The 17,099-nt window shown below is 39.0% G+C and overlaps 1 protein-coding gene across 3 annotated transcripts in view; it reads left to right on the forward strand.

Moving 5' to 3' along the window:
* LOC126108596 (dynamin-like 120 kDa protein, mitochondrial) overlaps positions 1-17,099 on the forward strand; it is a 203,482-nt gene that overhangs the window by 115,620 nt on the left and 70,763 nt on the right. For all 3 annotated transcript variants that reach the window (XM_049913895.1, XM_049913896.1, XM_049913897.1), the window contains 3 exons: positions 2,560-2,685; positions 10,692-10,922; positions 12,949-13,094. In XM_049913895.1, the coding sequence (XP_049769852.1) occupies positions 2,560-2,685; positions 10,692-10,922; positions 12,949-13,094 (503 nt within the window). The remainder of the gene's footprint in view (positions 1-2,559; positions 2,686-10,691; positions 10,923-12,948; positions 13,095-17,099) is intronic.

The following is a 17,099-nucleotide window of genomic DNA, read 5'->3' on the forward strand; positions in this document are numbered from 1 at the left end:
AGACAACACTGGCCATGTACGTCCTCCTTGGTGGAATGACTGGAACTGATAGGCTGTCAGACCCCTTCCGTGTAATAGGCACTGCTAATGCATGCTTGTTTACATCTTTGGGTGGGTTTAGTGACATCTCTGAATAGTATCGACAGTCAATGTCTGTCTTCAGGAGTTCTGGGAACTGGGGTAACGCAAAACTTGTTTTGGTGTGTGTATGTTACATTTCATCATTGATTGTAGACATAGTATAATGAGTAAAATATGCTTTCCTAGCTTACCAGCGTTATGCCAGTCATATAAAATCATTCATTAGATACATTATACCTTGTCAACATTCTCATTCACAAGACAAAGTGCGAAGTGCCACCAAGGAAGAAATTGGCAATTAAGTTGACTAAACCACTAGGTGGCACTGGATACATGGTACATGTTGCATTTTGAGAGTTGGCTTCCACCTCCACCAGCTAAAATATTTCAAAATTTGACCAGAATGAAGTTTGTAACTGTCCCAGATTGGTGTTTGGAGAGGCACAATAGAGGATGTAGATGGGTGGAATTTTAGAAAATGTAAATTGCATATCACAATTTGGTAACCACTGACCGCTGTACGATTGATTAAAAATATCAGACTTCATTGTCTGAATGACTGCAGGCTCTGGTCATATGATAAGGAAAAATGAAAATTGCGAATTAGTAATAAAATGATGCCAGTGACGGATTGGTGTCACATCGAAATTTTTCTTCTTCCTCACAAGGAAAGCCGAAAATCAGAACTTGTAACAATAAATATGGCAGAGACATTTGTTATGGTGAATTAATAAGGATGCAAAACGTTGTTAACTCAGTTTGTATATTAGAAATCATTAATAACTACAGTGTATGTTGCTTACATACTGACAGCGGGAAGAGGAAAGGCGAATGCAAACATTCATGCTTCTCGTAGCTGCTCTCTGAAAAAAAACTGAAGGCCATGCTTTCTTTAATTTTTGCAGATAATGCAACTATGAACAGTGACTCTTTGGTCACAAGTCAGTACTCAAAATTTTTCATAAAAAATTATTTTTAAAAAGGGATATTGCAGTTTGTTTGTTCACAACTGCAGTTGCATTGTCATATCAAATATCAATTTCATCAGTAAACAGTTCATGGAAATCACTATGCAGTGTTTTACAAAATGCTGTCTTTTTTTTTTTTTTTTTTTTTTGAAAATAATAAATTGGAAGAGGCCACTGAGTGGCACTAAAGTACATGAAGCAAATTGTCTGTTAACAATTTTTGACAACTTACAGCGTACAAAATACTAACATCAGTAAAAGTTCATAAATACCATTTTATAATAATTTCAAAAGTATAGAAATACCAGTTGAGGCACATTGCACTCACTCATGAAGAACAGATGGCTCTCTTGCATTGCTATTTCCACCAATGGGAGCAAATGCATAATTGTCATACAGGATATTCAAACGATTTGAGGAGGCACAATCTTGATGCCCCATAAATCAGTTCCATCAACAGTACAGATTGCCTTATCTAATTAACTTCGGAACCTCCAGACATCATTTTAATTAGTACACAGTCCACCTAAAAACCAATGAAATATTACTGCTAATGGTACATTGACAATTGTGCTACCTGACATAACGTGATCCCTTTTATCTATATCACACATCACAGTTTTTTCTAGGATTCAAAGATAACTTCTACACAGAAGTATAACTGTACAACGAACCATAAAATATGCACACACTTGTGCATATTATGGTTCGTTGTACAGTTATACTTCTGTGTAGAAGTTATCTTTGAATCCCAATTGATGGTTCCAGTTGCAGGTAACTTATCTAATGGCTTACAGGTGCAACAAAAACTTATTTTCTATATTTTATAGAATTAATGACCAGTTTTGAAAATTGGAAATGCTGTCATAATTTACTTAATAAGAGATATAATCTTACATCAAAGGTTTAACATAGTAAGAGAATTATTGCAATATTTGTAACTGTGTATACTGCATGTCTCAAGGCAGCATAACTCATTGCACGCCAGCTACCCAGACCGTCTTCACCAAGTATTTGAGAATGAGAGTACTTAGTGGTTTCCAACAAATTTTATGCATAATATCAGGCCTTTACAAAAACTTTTTCCCTCTGAGACTCCCTACAGAATGATGAAATGAAATAGTTTATTGGTTACTAAATTTTTGCTGTTAATGCACTAGAACTTCAGTGTCTGGTATGATGCTTTACTGTATTATGTCTTTACTACTAATTCTATTCGTAACACACCATATGGCAGATACTGTCCACATGTACCGACCACTGAGCGTATGTGCAAAATTATATCACTGTACAGCACACAATTCAGGAGGTACGACATCATAAATGTAGAGATGGACGAAAAACTAGCTTTTGCTTAAAATGGAGCACAAATTACCCAGACAGAGGTTTAGTGGTAGATAAGGAAAGGGAAAAATTAGTATTTTGTTACGAGTAGTATTAGGGCAAGTGCCTGTGCTCCACATTGTTATATTTCAGGATGTCAACTTAATGATCTTTATTTTTTTCGCAGGTCGAGATCCGCATGCGGAACACCGTAAGGGATGGAAAGACAGTGAGCAGTGAGGTGATCTCGATGACAGTGAAGGGTCCCGGCCTGCACAGGATGGTGCTCGTCGACCTGCCGGGCATTATCAGTGTGAGTGTCGTAGTGTACTGTCTGAGTGCTGTAGCGTACTATCTGTGGGATAGCCGAGGTGAGCTGTCGGATGAGTGTGTGGGTTTCGTTCAATTTTGAGTGTGACTAGATAGGGAACCACACTGGGTGGATGTGATCTCGGCCAGTAGCGAAGCAAGTGTCGGAAATCTTTTGACACTGTTCCTCACAAGCGACTTCTAATCAAGCTGCGAGCCTATGGGGTATCGTCTCAGTTGTGTGACTGAATTCGTGATTTCCTGTCAGGAAGTTCACATTTCGTAGTGATAGACGGCAAATCGTCGAGTAAAACTGAAGTGATATCAGGTGTTCCCCAGGGAAGCGTCCTGGGACCTCTGCTGTTCCTGATCTATATAAATGACCTAGGTGACAATCTGAGCAGTTCTCTTAGGTTGTTCGCAGATGATGCTGCAATTCACCGTCTAGTAAGATCAGTATCAGTTGCAAAGCGATTTAGAAAAGATTGCTGTGTGGCAGGTGGCAGTTGACGCTAAATAACGAAAAGTGTGAGGTGATCCACACGAGTTCCAAAAGAAATCTGTTGGAATTCGATTACTCGATAAATAGTACAATTCTCAAGGCTGTCAATTCAACTAAGTACCTGGGTGTTAAAATTACGAACAACTTCAGTTGGAAAGAGCACATAGATAATATTGTGGGGAAGGCGAGCCAAAGGTTGCGTTTCATTGGCAGGACACTTAGAGGATGCAACAAGTCCACTAGAGAGACAGCTTACACTAAACTCGTTCGTCCTCTGTTAGAATATTGTTGCGCGGTATGGGATCCTTACCAGGTAGGATTGACGGAGGACATCAAAAGGGTGCAAAAAAAGGGCAGCTCATTTTGTATTATCACATAATAGGGGGGAGAGTGTGGCAGATATTGTACGCGAGTTGGGATGGAAGTCATTAAAGCAAAGACGTTTTTCGTCGCGACGAGATCTATTTACGAAATATCAGTCGCCAACTTTCTCTTCCGAATGCGAAAATATTTTGTTGAGCCCAACCTACATAGGCAGGAATGATCATCAAAATAAAATAAGAGAAATCAGAGCTCGAACAAAAAGGTTTAGGTGTTCGTTTTTCCTGCGGGCATGGAATGGTAGGGAGATAGTATGATTGTGGTTCGATGAACCCTCTGTCAAGCACTTAAATGTGAATTGCAGAGTAATCATGTAGATGTAGATGTAGATGTAGATCTTGTGGAGTTGCTAGTAATTCTGTTGAATTGTGGTTTGGCTGTGGAACTGGAACGTCATGGGTTGGTCTCCTCTGACCAGCACCAACTGAGCAGCTTGACAGACTCTTGTTGTTTACCGAATGTTGTGGCCAGTGTCTGGTACACTTATTTAGTGGTTAGAGAATTCATGTAGTCACATAGCTAACAAAAATCATTTGTCCTTAAATGTAGCTAAGTGATTAAAGAACTCTGGTTTAAACTCAACAAAGATTGACTGATCTCTTAACTCGCACATAGGAGAGTAGTGAGCAAACGGAATCTCACCAGAAGATTACACAGTGTATACACACTATCCGTTAAACTTTGGCTATACAATAAATCACTCGAATCTAAAGGCCGTAAATTGAACTAAATACCTAGGAATTACAATTACAAGCAACTTAATTAGAAGGAACACGTAGAAAATGTTGTGGGGAAGTCTGACCAAAGACTGCGTTTTATTAACAGGACATTTAGAAAATGTAACAGCTGTACTAAGAAGACTGCCTACACTACGCTTGTCCATCCTCTTTTAGAATACTACTGCCTTGTGTGCGATCCTTACCAGCAAGGATTGACAGAGTACATTGAAAAAGTTCAAAGAAAGGCAGCATGTTTTGTATTATCACAAAACAGGGTAGAGAGTGTCACTGAAATTATACAGGATTCGGGTTGTACATAATTAAAACAGTCATTTCTCGTTGCGGAGAAATCTCACAAAATTTCTGTCACCAACTTTATCCTCTGAATACCTACATTGGGAGAGACATGATAAAATAAGGGATATCAGAGCTCCCATCAAAGATATAGGTGTTCGTTCTTTCTGCGTGCTATAAGAGATTGGAATAATAGAGAATTGTAAAGTTGCTTCAATGAACCCTCTGCCAGGCACTTAAATATGATTTGCAGAGTATCCATGTAGATGTAGATGTAGAACACTGGATCTTGATACATGTAGAAGGTAGTAGAATTGAATATTCAAATTAAAATTTACTGGGGGCTGGGGTTTATGAAACTTGTGACCATTTACACTTTATCCACTACACTGTAGTGATATTGGATTCTTTGTCTTCACCTGTGATCATTTACTTAAGGTCTTTTCCCAGTACCAATTACAAAAAGACAAATTAAAACAATCTTCCTATTCAGTGACCTTTTATTTTCTTCATGACTTGTTTGAAGGGCATGTACGCTGTTTATTGTGGGATCAGTGGCTTACATGAGAATTTCTTTTGCTGTTATAGTGTTGCCATTTTTATTTCAGTGTTTAAATTTATCTCGAGCAGTGTATACTAAATATTATTCCACCTGTCAGACTTCTTCACCTAATTGTGCAGTATGAGGTGGAAGACAATGACAGAACAAACTGTACTTTTCTCAGATAAATGTGCTGTCACTTCTCTTAAATATGTGTTATGTGTTCCTCAACACCAATATGGAAATCATTATATAATTAACACTTTAATCTTCATCTCAATATAAAAACACTACTTACAAACTCTGACTTCAGAAATCAGACACAGAACCGACAGTTCCAAATAACAGACAAGGAGGAATCTACAATACAGTTCTCATTTGTATCCCAACTCAATATAGACATTGTTCAGTATGCTTCCCTTCATTCCCAGTACAATACGCAAATCCATCGTGGACCAGCAATTCGTGGAACGTACAGGTGCGCCACCACAGGCACTACTTCTTATGAACTTACTATGGTCGCCATCCTGTCTTGAAGAGTTGTGTGGTCTTTTAGTCTGTTTCTCCAAATGAAAATAAATAATAAATCCGCACATTAATTGTACTCTTCTATGTAGCAATATTTACTTTTCTTTTTATAAGTAACTTCCGTTGGTAAGGAATATGTAAGGATGCGTATCATTCTGCCAGAATGATAAGTAACACCACACTAGGTGTAGCCAGTTGTCTGCCTTAATTTCATTTTAAATATGTTCCAGCAGAAAGAACATTGAGACATAAGTGAAATGATGTGTGTGGCAGATGATTCGTTACATCCAGGTAAATAAATTTCATTTAATCCACCCTTCTTTCTTGGATGTGGGTGCAAGCCTTTGAAATGTGTCATGGAAGAAACTACAGACAACTCGGAAACAATACACAGAAAATGTTTTTTTGTTGACTGAACACTTACAAAATGCAACAAATCTAGTAAAGAGACTGTCTACGCAACCATTGTCGTTTGCCCTCTTCTTAAGTATTGCTGTGCAGCACGTGATCCTTTGACAGAGGACATATAAAAAGTTCAGAGACTGGCAGCTTGTTTAGTATTATTGCAAAATGGGGGGAGGGGTGGGGGAGTGTGTCACAGATATGATAAATGGGTAGGTGTGACAGTGATTAAAACAAAACTCAAAACTATTTTTTGTTGTAACAGCATCTGTTCAAATTTTAATTACCAACTTCTTCCTCTAAATGTGAAAATATTGTTTAGAGTCCAACCTACATAGATATAAATGACTGTTGCTAGAAAATAAGAGAAATCAGAGCTCGCGCAGAAAAATTAATTTTTGTTTTGTACTGTTTGAGACTGTAGCAGTAGATATATATTCTTAAACTGGTTCAATGCCCCCTCTGCCAAACACTTTAAGGGCGAATTGCAGAGTAATGATGTAAATGAAGATGTAGAAAATAAAAGTTTACCAATGCCGATAAATGTCGTAGTTAGCTTGTGTACTGTATCTAATTGCAGTTTCCAAATGACAGTCTGACATGGATGACTTAAAGGTCTTTGACATTCAGTTTGGAAACAATTTGAAATAAGTCCTGACAGGAGGTAGCACTCTCAAGGAAATGACCTATATACGTAAATATGAGAGGATGATATATGAGAGTTCCCGCGTTCGTAAGTTATTTTTTTTTAATTGTATATTTAAGCCACAGATCATGCAGGGGTATCATTAATGGGTTGGGCTTATTACCAAGTTGACATCAGACAATCTGTTTAAAAACAGAGAAAATTTGGATTGTAGAATACCAGAAACCTAAACAAGTTGTTATACACAATTACACATACTTGAATATGATAAATAGTAAGTAGTCAACCAAATATGCTCAGAGAGGCACTCAAAATATAAAAATATATGCACTACAGTTGTTGTAACTGAAAGCTACAAGTAAGTATGTAATTCTATGAAGTTGGTATCTCTTACATCCATAAAATATTATTAAAACAATTCACAGTATAGAATTGATGGTGAGGAAAGCCTTCTCAGAGTGAAAACTAGTAGGAAGCTAGTGCCACGATCCGGCCTCACATGGGTAGCATGAAATATCAGCGGCTGGAAAACTTGTTTGGCATAGCAGTTATTTTGTTTATGGGCCGCTGGCAAGAGTTAAGATTAAAATTCAGAGAACTATGTTAGGTAACTTAAGATAAACTCTGAATACTATTATAACTAAATTATTTAAGCAGCGCACACCAGGGAAGTTCTCAGGAGGCACTACTTAGTTGACAGTCATCGTCATAGGTCACCCGATTTACACAAAATGTTTATAAATCACACGAAAACATTCCTTATGAATCACTCTGTATATTAATGAGAACAGTATCAAAATCCATACAATAGTTCCTGAGATTAGCCTTCACACACTGACAGAAAATATATGTCGGGGGACTTTAATTTATTAATTTGTATACATTATGTAACTACTGGTGTAGAGGTGTAGATAAGCTACATATACACTATTTTAGAAGTGGGACAGGTGAAGCTTGCCTGATTATGCTCTTTGCAAGTAGCAAACTGATGGCTAGCAGTTGCAAAAGTAGTTAAATGGCCAGAATGAAGCTACTATTAAATAGATTTGAAGCAACAGGAAGAAAAAGGAGGGGGGGGGGGGGGCAGGAGGAGGGCCATGTGGCATGACGACCTGGTAAGAAAAGAAACCCTGACGAAGAAAAAGGTAAATAAACTGGGGAGAAGGGACAACATAAGTGCTAGAAACACTTCAAAAAAGGCTGTGATGTGGAAGTGTCTTTGCCTTTCAGTATGTTGTTGTTGTTGTTGTTGTTGTGGTCTTCAGTCCTGAGACCGGTTTGATGCAGCTCTCCATGCTACCCTATCCTGTGCAAGTTTCTTCATCTCCCAGTACCTACTGCAGCCTACATCCTTCTGAATCTGCTTGGTGTATTCATCTCTTGGTCTCCCTCTACGATTTTTACCCTCCACACTGCCCTCCACTACAAAATTGGTGATCCCTTCCTGCCTCAGAACATGTCCTACCAAACGATCCCTTCTTCTTGTCAAGTTCTGCCACAAACTTCTCTTCTCCCCAATTCTATTCAATACCTCCTCATTAATTATGTGATCTACCCATCTAATCTTCAGCATTCTTCTGTAGCACCACATTTCGAAAGCTTCTATTCTCTTCCTGTCCAAAGTATTTATCGTCCATGTTTCACTTCCATACATGGCTACACTCCATACAAATACTTTCAGAAACGACTTCCTGACACTTAAATCTATACTCGATGTTAACAAATTTCTCTTCTTCAGAAACGCTTTCCTTGCCATTGCCAGTCTACATTTTATATCTTCTCTACTTCGACCATCATCAGTTATTTTGCTCCCCAAATAGCAAAACTCCTTTACTACTTTAAGTGTCTCACTTCCTAATCTAATTCCCTCAGCATCACCCGACTTAATTTGACTACATTCCATTATCCTCGTTTTGCTTTTGTTGATATTCATCTTATATCCTCCTTTCAAGACACTGTCCATTCCGTTCAACTGCTCTTCCAGGTCCTTTGCTGTCTCTGACAGAATTACAATGTCATCGGCGAACCTCAAAGTTTTTACTTCTTCTCCATGGATTTTAATACCTACTCCGAATTTTTCTTTTGTTTCCTTTACTGCTTGTTCAATATACAGATTGAATAACATCGGGGAGAGGCTACAACCCTGTCTCACTCCCTTCCCAACCACTGCTTCCCTTTCATGTCCCTCGACTCTTATAACTGCCATCTGCTTTCTCTACAAATTGTAAATAGCCTTTCGCTCCCTGTATTTTACCCCTGCCACCTTTAGAATTTGAAAGAGAGTGTTCCAGTCAACATTGTCAAAAGCTTTCTCTAAGTCTACAAATGCTAGAAACGTAGGTTTGCCTTTCCTTAATCTTTCCTCTAAGATAAGTCGTAAGGTCAGTATTGCCTCACATGTTCCAATATTTCTACGGAATCCAAACTGATCTTCCCCGATGTCGGCTTCTACCAGTTTTTCCATTCGTCTGTAAAGAATTCGTGTTAGTATTTTGCAGCTGTGACTTATTAAACTGATAGTTCGGTAATTTTCACATCTGTCAACACCTGCTTTCTGTGGGATTGGAATTATTATATTCTTCTTGAAGTCTGAGGGTATTTCGCCTGTCTCGTACATCTTGCTCACCAGATGTTAGAGTTTTGACAGGACTGGCTCTCCCAAGGCCGTCAGTAGTTCTAATGGAATGTTGTCTACTCCCGGGGTCTTGTTTCGGCTCAGGTCTTTCAATGCTCTGTCAAACTCTTCACGCAGTATCGTATCTCCCATTTCATCTACATTCTCTTCCATTTCTATAATATTGTCCTCAAGTACATCGCCCTTGTATAGATCCTCTATATACTCCTTCCGCCTTTCTGCTTTCCCTTCTTTGCTTAGAACTGGGTTTCCATCTGAGCTCTTGATATTCAAACAAGTGGTTCTCTTTTCTCCAAAGGTCTCTTTAATTTTCCTGTAGGCAGTATCTATCTTACCACTAGTGAGATAAGCCTCTACATCTTTACATTTGTCCTCTAGCCATTTTGCTCTTCCTGTCGATCTCATTTTTGAGATGTTTGTATTCCTTTTTGCCTGCTTCATTTACTGCATTTTTATATTTTCTCCTTTCGTCAATTAAATTCAATATATCTTCTGTTACCCAGTTTATTTCTACTAGCCCTCGTCTTTTTACCTACTTGATCCTCTGCTGCCTTCACTATTTCATTCCTCAAAGCTACCCATTCTTCTTCTACTGTATTTCTTTCCCCCACTGCTGCCAATTGTTCCCTTATGCTCTCCCTGAAACTCTGTACAACCTCTGGTTTAGTCAGTTTATCCAGGTCCCATCTCCTTAAATTCCTACCTTTTTGCAGTTTCTTCAATTTTAATCTGCAGTTCATAACCAATAGATTGTGGTCAGAGTCCACATCTGCCCCTGGAAATGTCTCACAATTTAAGACCTGGTTCCTAAATCTCTGTCTTACCATTATATAATCTATCTGATACCTTTTAGTATCTCCGGGATTCTTCCATGTATACAACCTTCTTTTATGATTCTTGAACCAAGTGTTAGCTATAATTAAGTTATGCTCTGTGCAAAATTCTACCAGACGGCTTCCTCTTTCATTTCTTAACCCCAATCCATATTCACCTACTATGTTTCCTTCTCTCCCTTTTCCTGCACTCGAATTCCAGTCACCCATGACTATTAAATTTTCGTCTCCTTTCACTATCTGAATAATTTCTTTTATCTCATCATACATTTCATCAATTTCTTCATCATCTGCAGAGTTAGTAGGCATATAAACTTGTACTACTGTAGTAGGTGTGGGTTTCGTGTCTATCTTGGCCACAATAATGCGTTCACTATGCTGTTTGTAGTAGCACGCCTTTGAGTAAGTGAGAAAAAATATTAATGTAGAATTAAATTTCTGATGTTGTGTATGTACTTTCTGTTGATAATGCTTTATAGTACAGTGGCATAATATGGCAGAGGAGTAAGTGTCAGCTAAATATGTGCAGACGCAGACAACCGACATGGCCACGGACACGCGGGAGGCGATCCGGCAGATGTCACAGGCGTACATGTCAAACCCGAATGCCATCATCCTGTGCATCCAGGACGGATCGGTGGATGCGGAGCGCTCCAACGTGACCGACCTCGTCGCACAGATGGACCCCCAGGGCAAGCGCACCATCTTCGTGCTCACCAAGGTCGACATGGCCGAGGAGTCGCTCGCCAATCCGGAGAGGGTGAGTACGTTTCAGTTATACACACATTCTGTGGGTCATAATTGTGATTTTTCCCTACGATGTGGAACTAGAAAGTTTCACAATTACAGTTTGAAAAGCGAAATTGTGTCGGGGGTGAATCAAAATTAAAATTATTAATATTTCCTTTGAAATCTCTCTCTTCTCCTTTCTCAGTTTTCATAAGCAACAACTATTTAATATTTATCAAATTTGAACATGTTCTCCTTTCTGTATAACATTTCTCTGATCATTGCAGCTTAATTTTTTCGACGTCTCAAAACTAAAATTCACATCAGTAGTGGTTTAGTGATTTCTTCTTACGAAACCAAAAGTTTTGCAAAAATAAAACGGTGGAAAGTCCAAAATGGAATAACAGCAATGTGGAAAGGACATACTTTTACTCATCAGGTAGAAGAGGGGTTCAGTCACAGACTGGCACAATGAAAAAAATACTAGATATATTTAAGCTTTCAAACAAAATTATTCTTCAGGCGTGTAACTCTCAACATTCAGACAGCAACTTACACACACGTGGTTACTTTATCTGGATACTGAGGCCCACCTGTGACTGTATCTGATGTGAGCAGCTGTCTGTTGAGGTAGGTGATGAGGGTAAGGAGGGGAGTATTCCTTTCATTGTGCCTGTCTGTGACTCACTTCCTCCTGTATCTGGTGGATTTTACATAAATTGTATTTGTCTTATTAGTATTGTTGTTTTTCACATCTTTGGAATTACATGGGGATGGCATACTTGGAGCTTCTCACAGACAGTCCATATAGTGTTGATTGCTCCCTGCAGTGCCTACTGTGACTGCGGGATTTCTGTTGTCGAATTCTTTCCGTTGCACGTCTCGTGGGGAGTACGCCAAACAAATAATAAAAATATAAAACAAATATCTGAACTTACATAGACATTCATCTATGTATAAGTAAAAGGGGGTTGGAATGCCCTTTTTCTCCTTAAGTATGATTAAAATTACTATAAAATTAGTTGTACATATTTAATTTTTTTTATTTAGTAAGTTTTTCCTCCACACAACAGTTTTTCTTCAACATAACCAATACTCGAAAATTACTGCGTTTGTTACATAAGATCTTAATTTATCTCCCCAGGATGTCCCTCCAGGTGTTTCAATCTTGTAGATCTTGTTCCTCTGCCCCAAGTCTTCTCACTGTCAAGTGTACATTTTGGAGCCAGGTGATCATAGGAAATCCTCTTCTCTTTTCCCCTCCAGTTCCCATTCCAGGATCAATTCTGGTATTGTGGTTTCCTCCATTCTTCTTTTTCTTGCATCAATCACATCATGTATTCTTTCTTGTACTTCCATTCTCTTAATTATTTCATTATTTCTTATTTTCTCTTTACTAGAAATTCTTGCGGACCTTCTTCAGAAGTCCATTTCTGCTGCTTGCAGTTTTTTTTTGTATTTCAGATTAGTAGTCCAAGTCTCCAGCCCATACATAACTATGCTCTCTAGTATCAATTTATATATGATTCTTATGATTAGTTATTAAATTTTTGCTCCACAAGATTGAGTTCAGCATCCCAATAATCTTCCTTCAACTGCTAATTCTTTTATTAATTTCTAACTGTGATTTTTCACTCCAACTTTAAAGTGGATTCCAAATAACAGAAATTATTGGCTACCTTAATTTTCTTTTCTCCTATGCATAAGTAATCAGGATCATTATTGAGGTATTCTGTGTTCTGATAGTTAATCTTTAGTTCTCAGTTCCTGTTTTCCATTGCTAACTGGTTACCTATATAATTTGCGTCCTCCCCATCTTGTGATATTACTACTTGATCATCCGCAAATAATAGGTGGTGTAAATAAACTCCATCTGTAATTTCTAGCCACATACCAGAGCTACACACACATTCCTATAAACAAACACAAAATTAATTAGCTGTATGACTACCCATCAAAAAGTACACCTGCTATGCAGCAATTTAGTTTCGCCATAAATCGTTAGAGTAACTTGCATATGTCAAAATTGCAACTGGCATATTGACTTGCATGTGCAGATGAAGAAGATCCTGGCAGGCAAACTGTTCCCGATGAAGGCGTTGGGCTACTTTGCTGTGGTGACTGGTCGTGGCCAACAGGACGACTCCATCCAAAGCATCAAAGAGTATGAGGAGCGATTCTTCAGGAACTCCAAGCTCTTCAAGTGAGTCGAACATTACCAGTAATCACATTACGTGTTAAAGTTTTCTAATTAAGACCATTTTCTAGCATAGTGTTGCATAGTATCAGCTTTCAAACTGGAAACTGCTGATTACCGTTACCTTTAGCTTTACCTTTGTGTGTGACCACTAAGGCTGTCAGTCCCTCCCCCCCCCCCCCCCTCCTCTCCCCCCCTCTCTCTCTCTTTTCCCATTGAAATTCAAAATTGCTACACCATATTTCTATGAATAACTTTCAAGACTCTTTTTGATTTAACAGTTTGTATATTCTCTTCCACAATACATACATTAATCACATTACACTAGCATCTTCTCAGTTCAGTATACAGAATAAGAATAATATATCAGAAGTTGATTTTGCATTCGTCGCTCATATATATCTCTACTTTGGAAGTCTGCACATCTCTGAGACAGGTCTGGAATCTGGCAAACACTAATTTCCATGTCCAAGCAACTAATTCCTCTCACAAAGTCACTGCAGTCGCCATTATGTGTTGGAAGATCTACATTGGCCCCAGTGTAGGTCACCACATGCTGAATAAAAATAGTATCCCCAGCCAATAACAGTACCCTTACACCTGACACATTATTTTATTATTTTTAGTTGAGAGTATGATTTGTCTGTAAGAAGACGTAGGCATATCCGTCAGTACTCTGGAATGGTACTTATCTCCATACTGTTCAGAAGGTGGTATTGCTATAGTCCGATTAATATTACTTCATAGTTGATGTCTGTCATTTGCTACTACGGTGTCACCATATCGACTGCTGCCTACCACTCAGTTATAACTGACACACAAACGTGGCAGGTCCATTCACAAATGCTGTTAATGTGAAATGCAGAGCAATGTTGGAAGCGGCAACTGCGAGATATATTGGAAATTTGAGATGCTGTGTTGACAGCTGATTTTAAATGACCAATGAATGAACTGTGGCAGATGGCATGTTTTGCAGTGTACCTAAGGAAATGGTGGTCAACAGTGTGCAGCAGAACTAAACGCATGATCACTCTGTTCGCAGTGATTAAAGCTAACCTGCACACGCATCCAGACTAGATCGAGTGCAATGTTGTACTGACAAGTGGGCCAAAACTTTGTAAATTTGACTCAATTTTATCATCGCCGAAATAACATACTGTACCCTCTCAACCAGTAATCTTATTTTTTATTTCTTCTTCCCCTACTGAGTGCTTCATTACTTTTTCAGTCAGCATGTAAAATTATAAGACAGAATTCGTATCCAGTAATTTACTCTCTCTCTCTCTCTCTCTCTCTCACTCACTTTCTTTTCCTCCAGTAGCAGGTTCAGTGACCATCAGAAATCTAACATGAAAAAAATTTACAATGTAGGAAAAGATAGACAGCTACTTATTATAAAGATGACTTACTGAGTTGCTGACGGGTGCAATTAAGACACTTACCCATAAGCTTTTGGCCACAGCCTTCATGAGAAAAAGAGATCTAACATTCTGCGTGGTGTCTGTTTGTTCTAAGTCGTGCCTCCCTACCACTTTCGTGCTATGATGGCTCTGAGTGTGTTTTTTAGGGAATTGACTAGTTTGACCCTGGGACCTGTTGCTGGTAAGGAGACGCCAGATTACACGACATGTATAGTTCAGAAGAGTTCAGTGAGACTAGCGATGATATAATCAAATCCTTAATGATTTCAGCGTCAGCTCCACTGCACTCCCTGTAAAAGAATCGTAATACTAACTAAATTTAGTGGAATGGGTTCAAGGCTTTTCTATTTTTAGTTAGCTGGTAAAATAATGTCGAAAAAGCAGTTAAGTTCACCATTGGAATTTTTATTCTACTCACAAAACATTGTTTATAAATTGTACTATTGATAAAAGGAAATATTTTAATACAGGGTGATAAAAACCAACTGCGTTCAACAAAAATGTGAACAAATATTTCCTCAATGGGTTTCCAAGTTCTATAATGGATCGAAGGATGACCTATGCCATATCACATCTATAATCTAGGTTTAAATTAAGTTTCATAAAAGAGAAAACTATCAAAAATGGTCTACAGTGACCCTCAATGATCTTTAATTACTTATTTAACTTGTAAATTACAGTGGCTGATGTGGCTTCTCAATAATTATATAACAGAAAAATCATCGCGTTTCAGATTTTAACTTCAAGTCGCAAATGTGAATACCATGAAATTTAATTGATGATCGACTCTAGCATTACGTAAAAAGGGGAAGTAACAAGTGTTATCATAAGATCTATACTGTTCTTGCCAGCCAGAGTGGCCGAGCGGTTCTAGGTGCTACAGTTTGGCACCGCGCGACCGCTACGATTGCAGGTTCGAATCCTGCCTCGGGCATGGATGTGTGTGATGGCCTTAGGTTAGTTAGGTTTAAGTAGTTCTAGGGGACTGATGACCTCAAAAGTTAAGTCCCATAGTGCTCAGAGCCATTTGAACCGAGGGCTCTCTCTTTTAACATGGACTGGGGGATGGATATCCCAGCGGTCGGCCAGCGATTTGGGTGTCCCATTGTTCCGCCCTTATCGTAGGGCCTTCTAGCTTACACGGTTCTGCTCTCGGCTTCTGTTCTCGTTTCTCCCCTCGGAACTGCGTCTGTTTCATGGTGGGAAGGTATGACATGCATTTAGGCATTCTTATGTTAGTCTGTGGTATTACATTTGCTCACTCGTTGACTGTATTACTTTGGTTAATTTAATGTCAGGATTTATTCAGAGCTGTGTGACATATTGCCAGATTTGCTATCATGTCATGGTTTTCATGGAAGGTGTTGGATTTGCCTGACACCTTACAGAGAAGCGCACACCATTCATTCGCACAAACAAGCACACCTCATGCACACAAGACCGCCATCTCCGGCAGCTCGGGCTACAATGCAGCTATCACGTAGGATGGAAGCACCAATCCCACATCGAAGTTGCATTGTGGCTCAAGCTGCCGAAGTTGGTGGTCATGTGTGATTGAATGTGTGTGTTTGCCTTTTTGTGGCGAAGGCTGTGGCCGAAAGCTTACGTATAAGTATCTCTTAATTGTGCCTGTCTGCAACTTATTGTGTCTTATTGTATCTTTTCGTATGTTGTTAATGTAATGTAACTAGATAGAATAAAAAATCTACTCACCAAGTGGTGGCAGAACACACATGTAAAAGATAGTTATAATTAGGCATGCTTTCAGAGCCAGTGGCTTCTTCAGGTAGAAGGGTTGAAGGGGAAGGAAGAGGAGTAAAGTAAATGGCCTGGAGAGCTCTAGGAAAAGCGTTGGATTTCAGAAAAGACACCCAGAACTACGGGTCAGGGGAGACTTACTGCACAGGATGAAAAGGAAATACTGATTGTTGGAAACTGTATTTGACAAGATTTGAATACCTGATAGCTTAAAGGTGGAATACAGGGTAATATGCAAGACAAAGATAACTGCTAAAATATTGTACAAGAGTCAATAAGAGTTAGAAGCTAGGTGCATTATACATAACAGAGGTGGGAGGGAGATGGCGAAAAACAGACAGGTAAGAAAATGAAAGATGTAGAAAACTAAAACAGAGTGAAGAAAGGAGTAGTTATTGCGAAGAAATGCTATTGCAGAAGAAATTAATGTAAATGTGGCCGGATGGATGGCAAGAACAAGGATACGGTGTAGCACTAGTTCCTACCTGCGGAGTTCCGAGAAACTGGTGTCTGGAGGAAGAATCCAGTTGGCGCATGTGGTGAAACAGGCACCGAGGTCAAGACTGTCATATTGTACAGCAGGATATTATGTGTTGCCAGTATACACCCTCTGCCTATGCCCATTCATCCCAACTGATAATTTGGTGGTAGTCATGTCAGTGTAAAAGGCCGAACAGTGTTTACATAACAGCCAGTATATGACGTGTTGTTTCACAGGTGTGTGTCCATTCGATAGTATATGTTTTGTGAGTTATAGGGCTGCTATAGGTGGCGGTAGGCGGGTGCCTAGGGCAAGTCTTGCATTGTGGACGGTCACAGGGGTAGAAGCCAT

The sequence above is a fragment of the Schistocerca cancellata genome, chromosome 11 (assembly GCF_023864275.1).
Source record: "Schistocerca cancellata isolate TAMUIC-IGC-003103 chromosome 11, iqSchCanc2.1, whole genome shotgun sequence".
In the NCBI taxonomy this organism is placed as follows: Eukaryota; Metazoa; Arthropoda; class Insecta; order Orthoptera; family Acrididae; genus Schistocerca; species Schistocerca cancellata.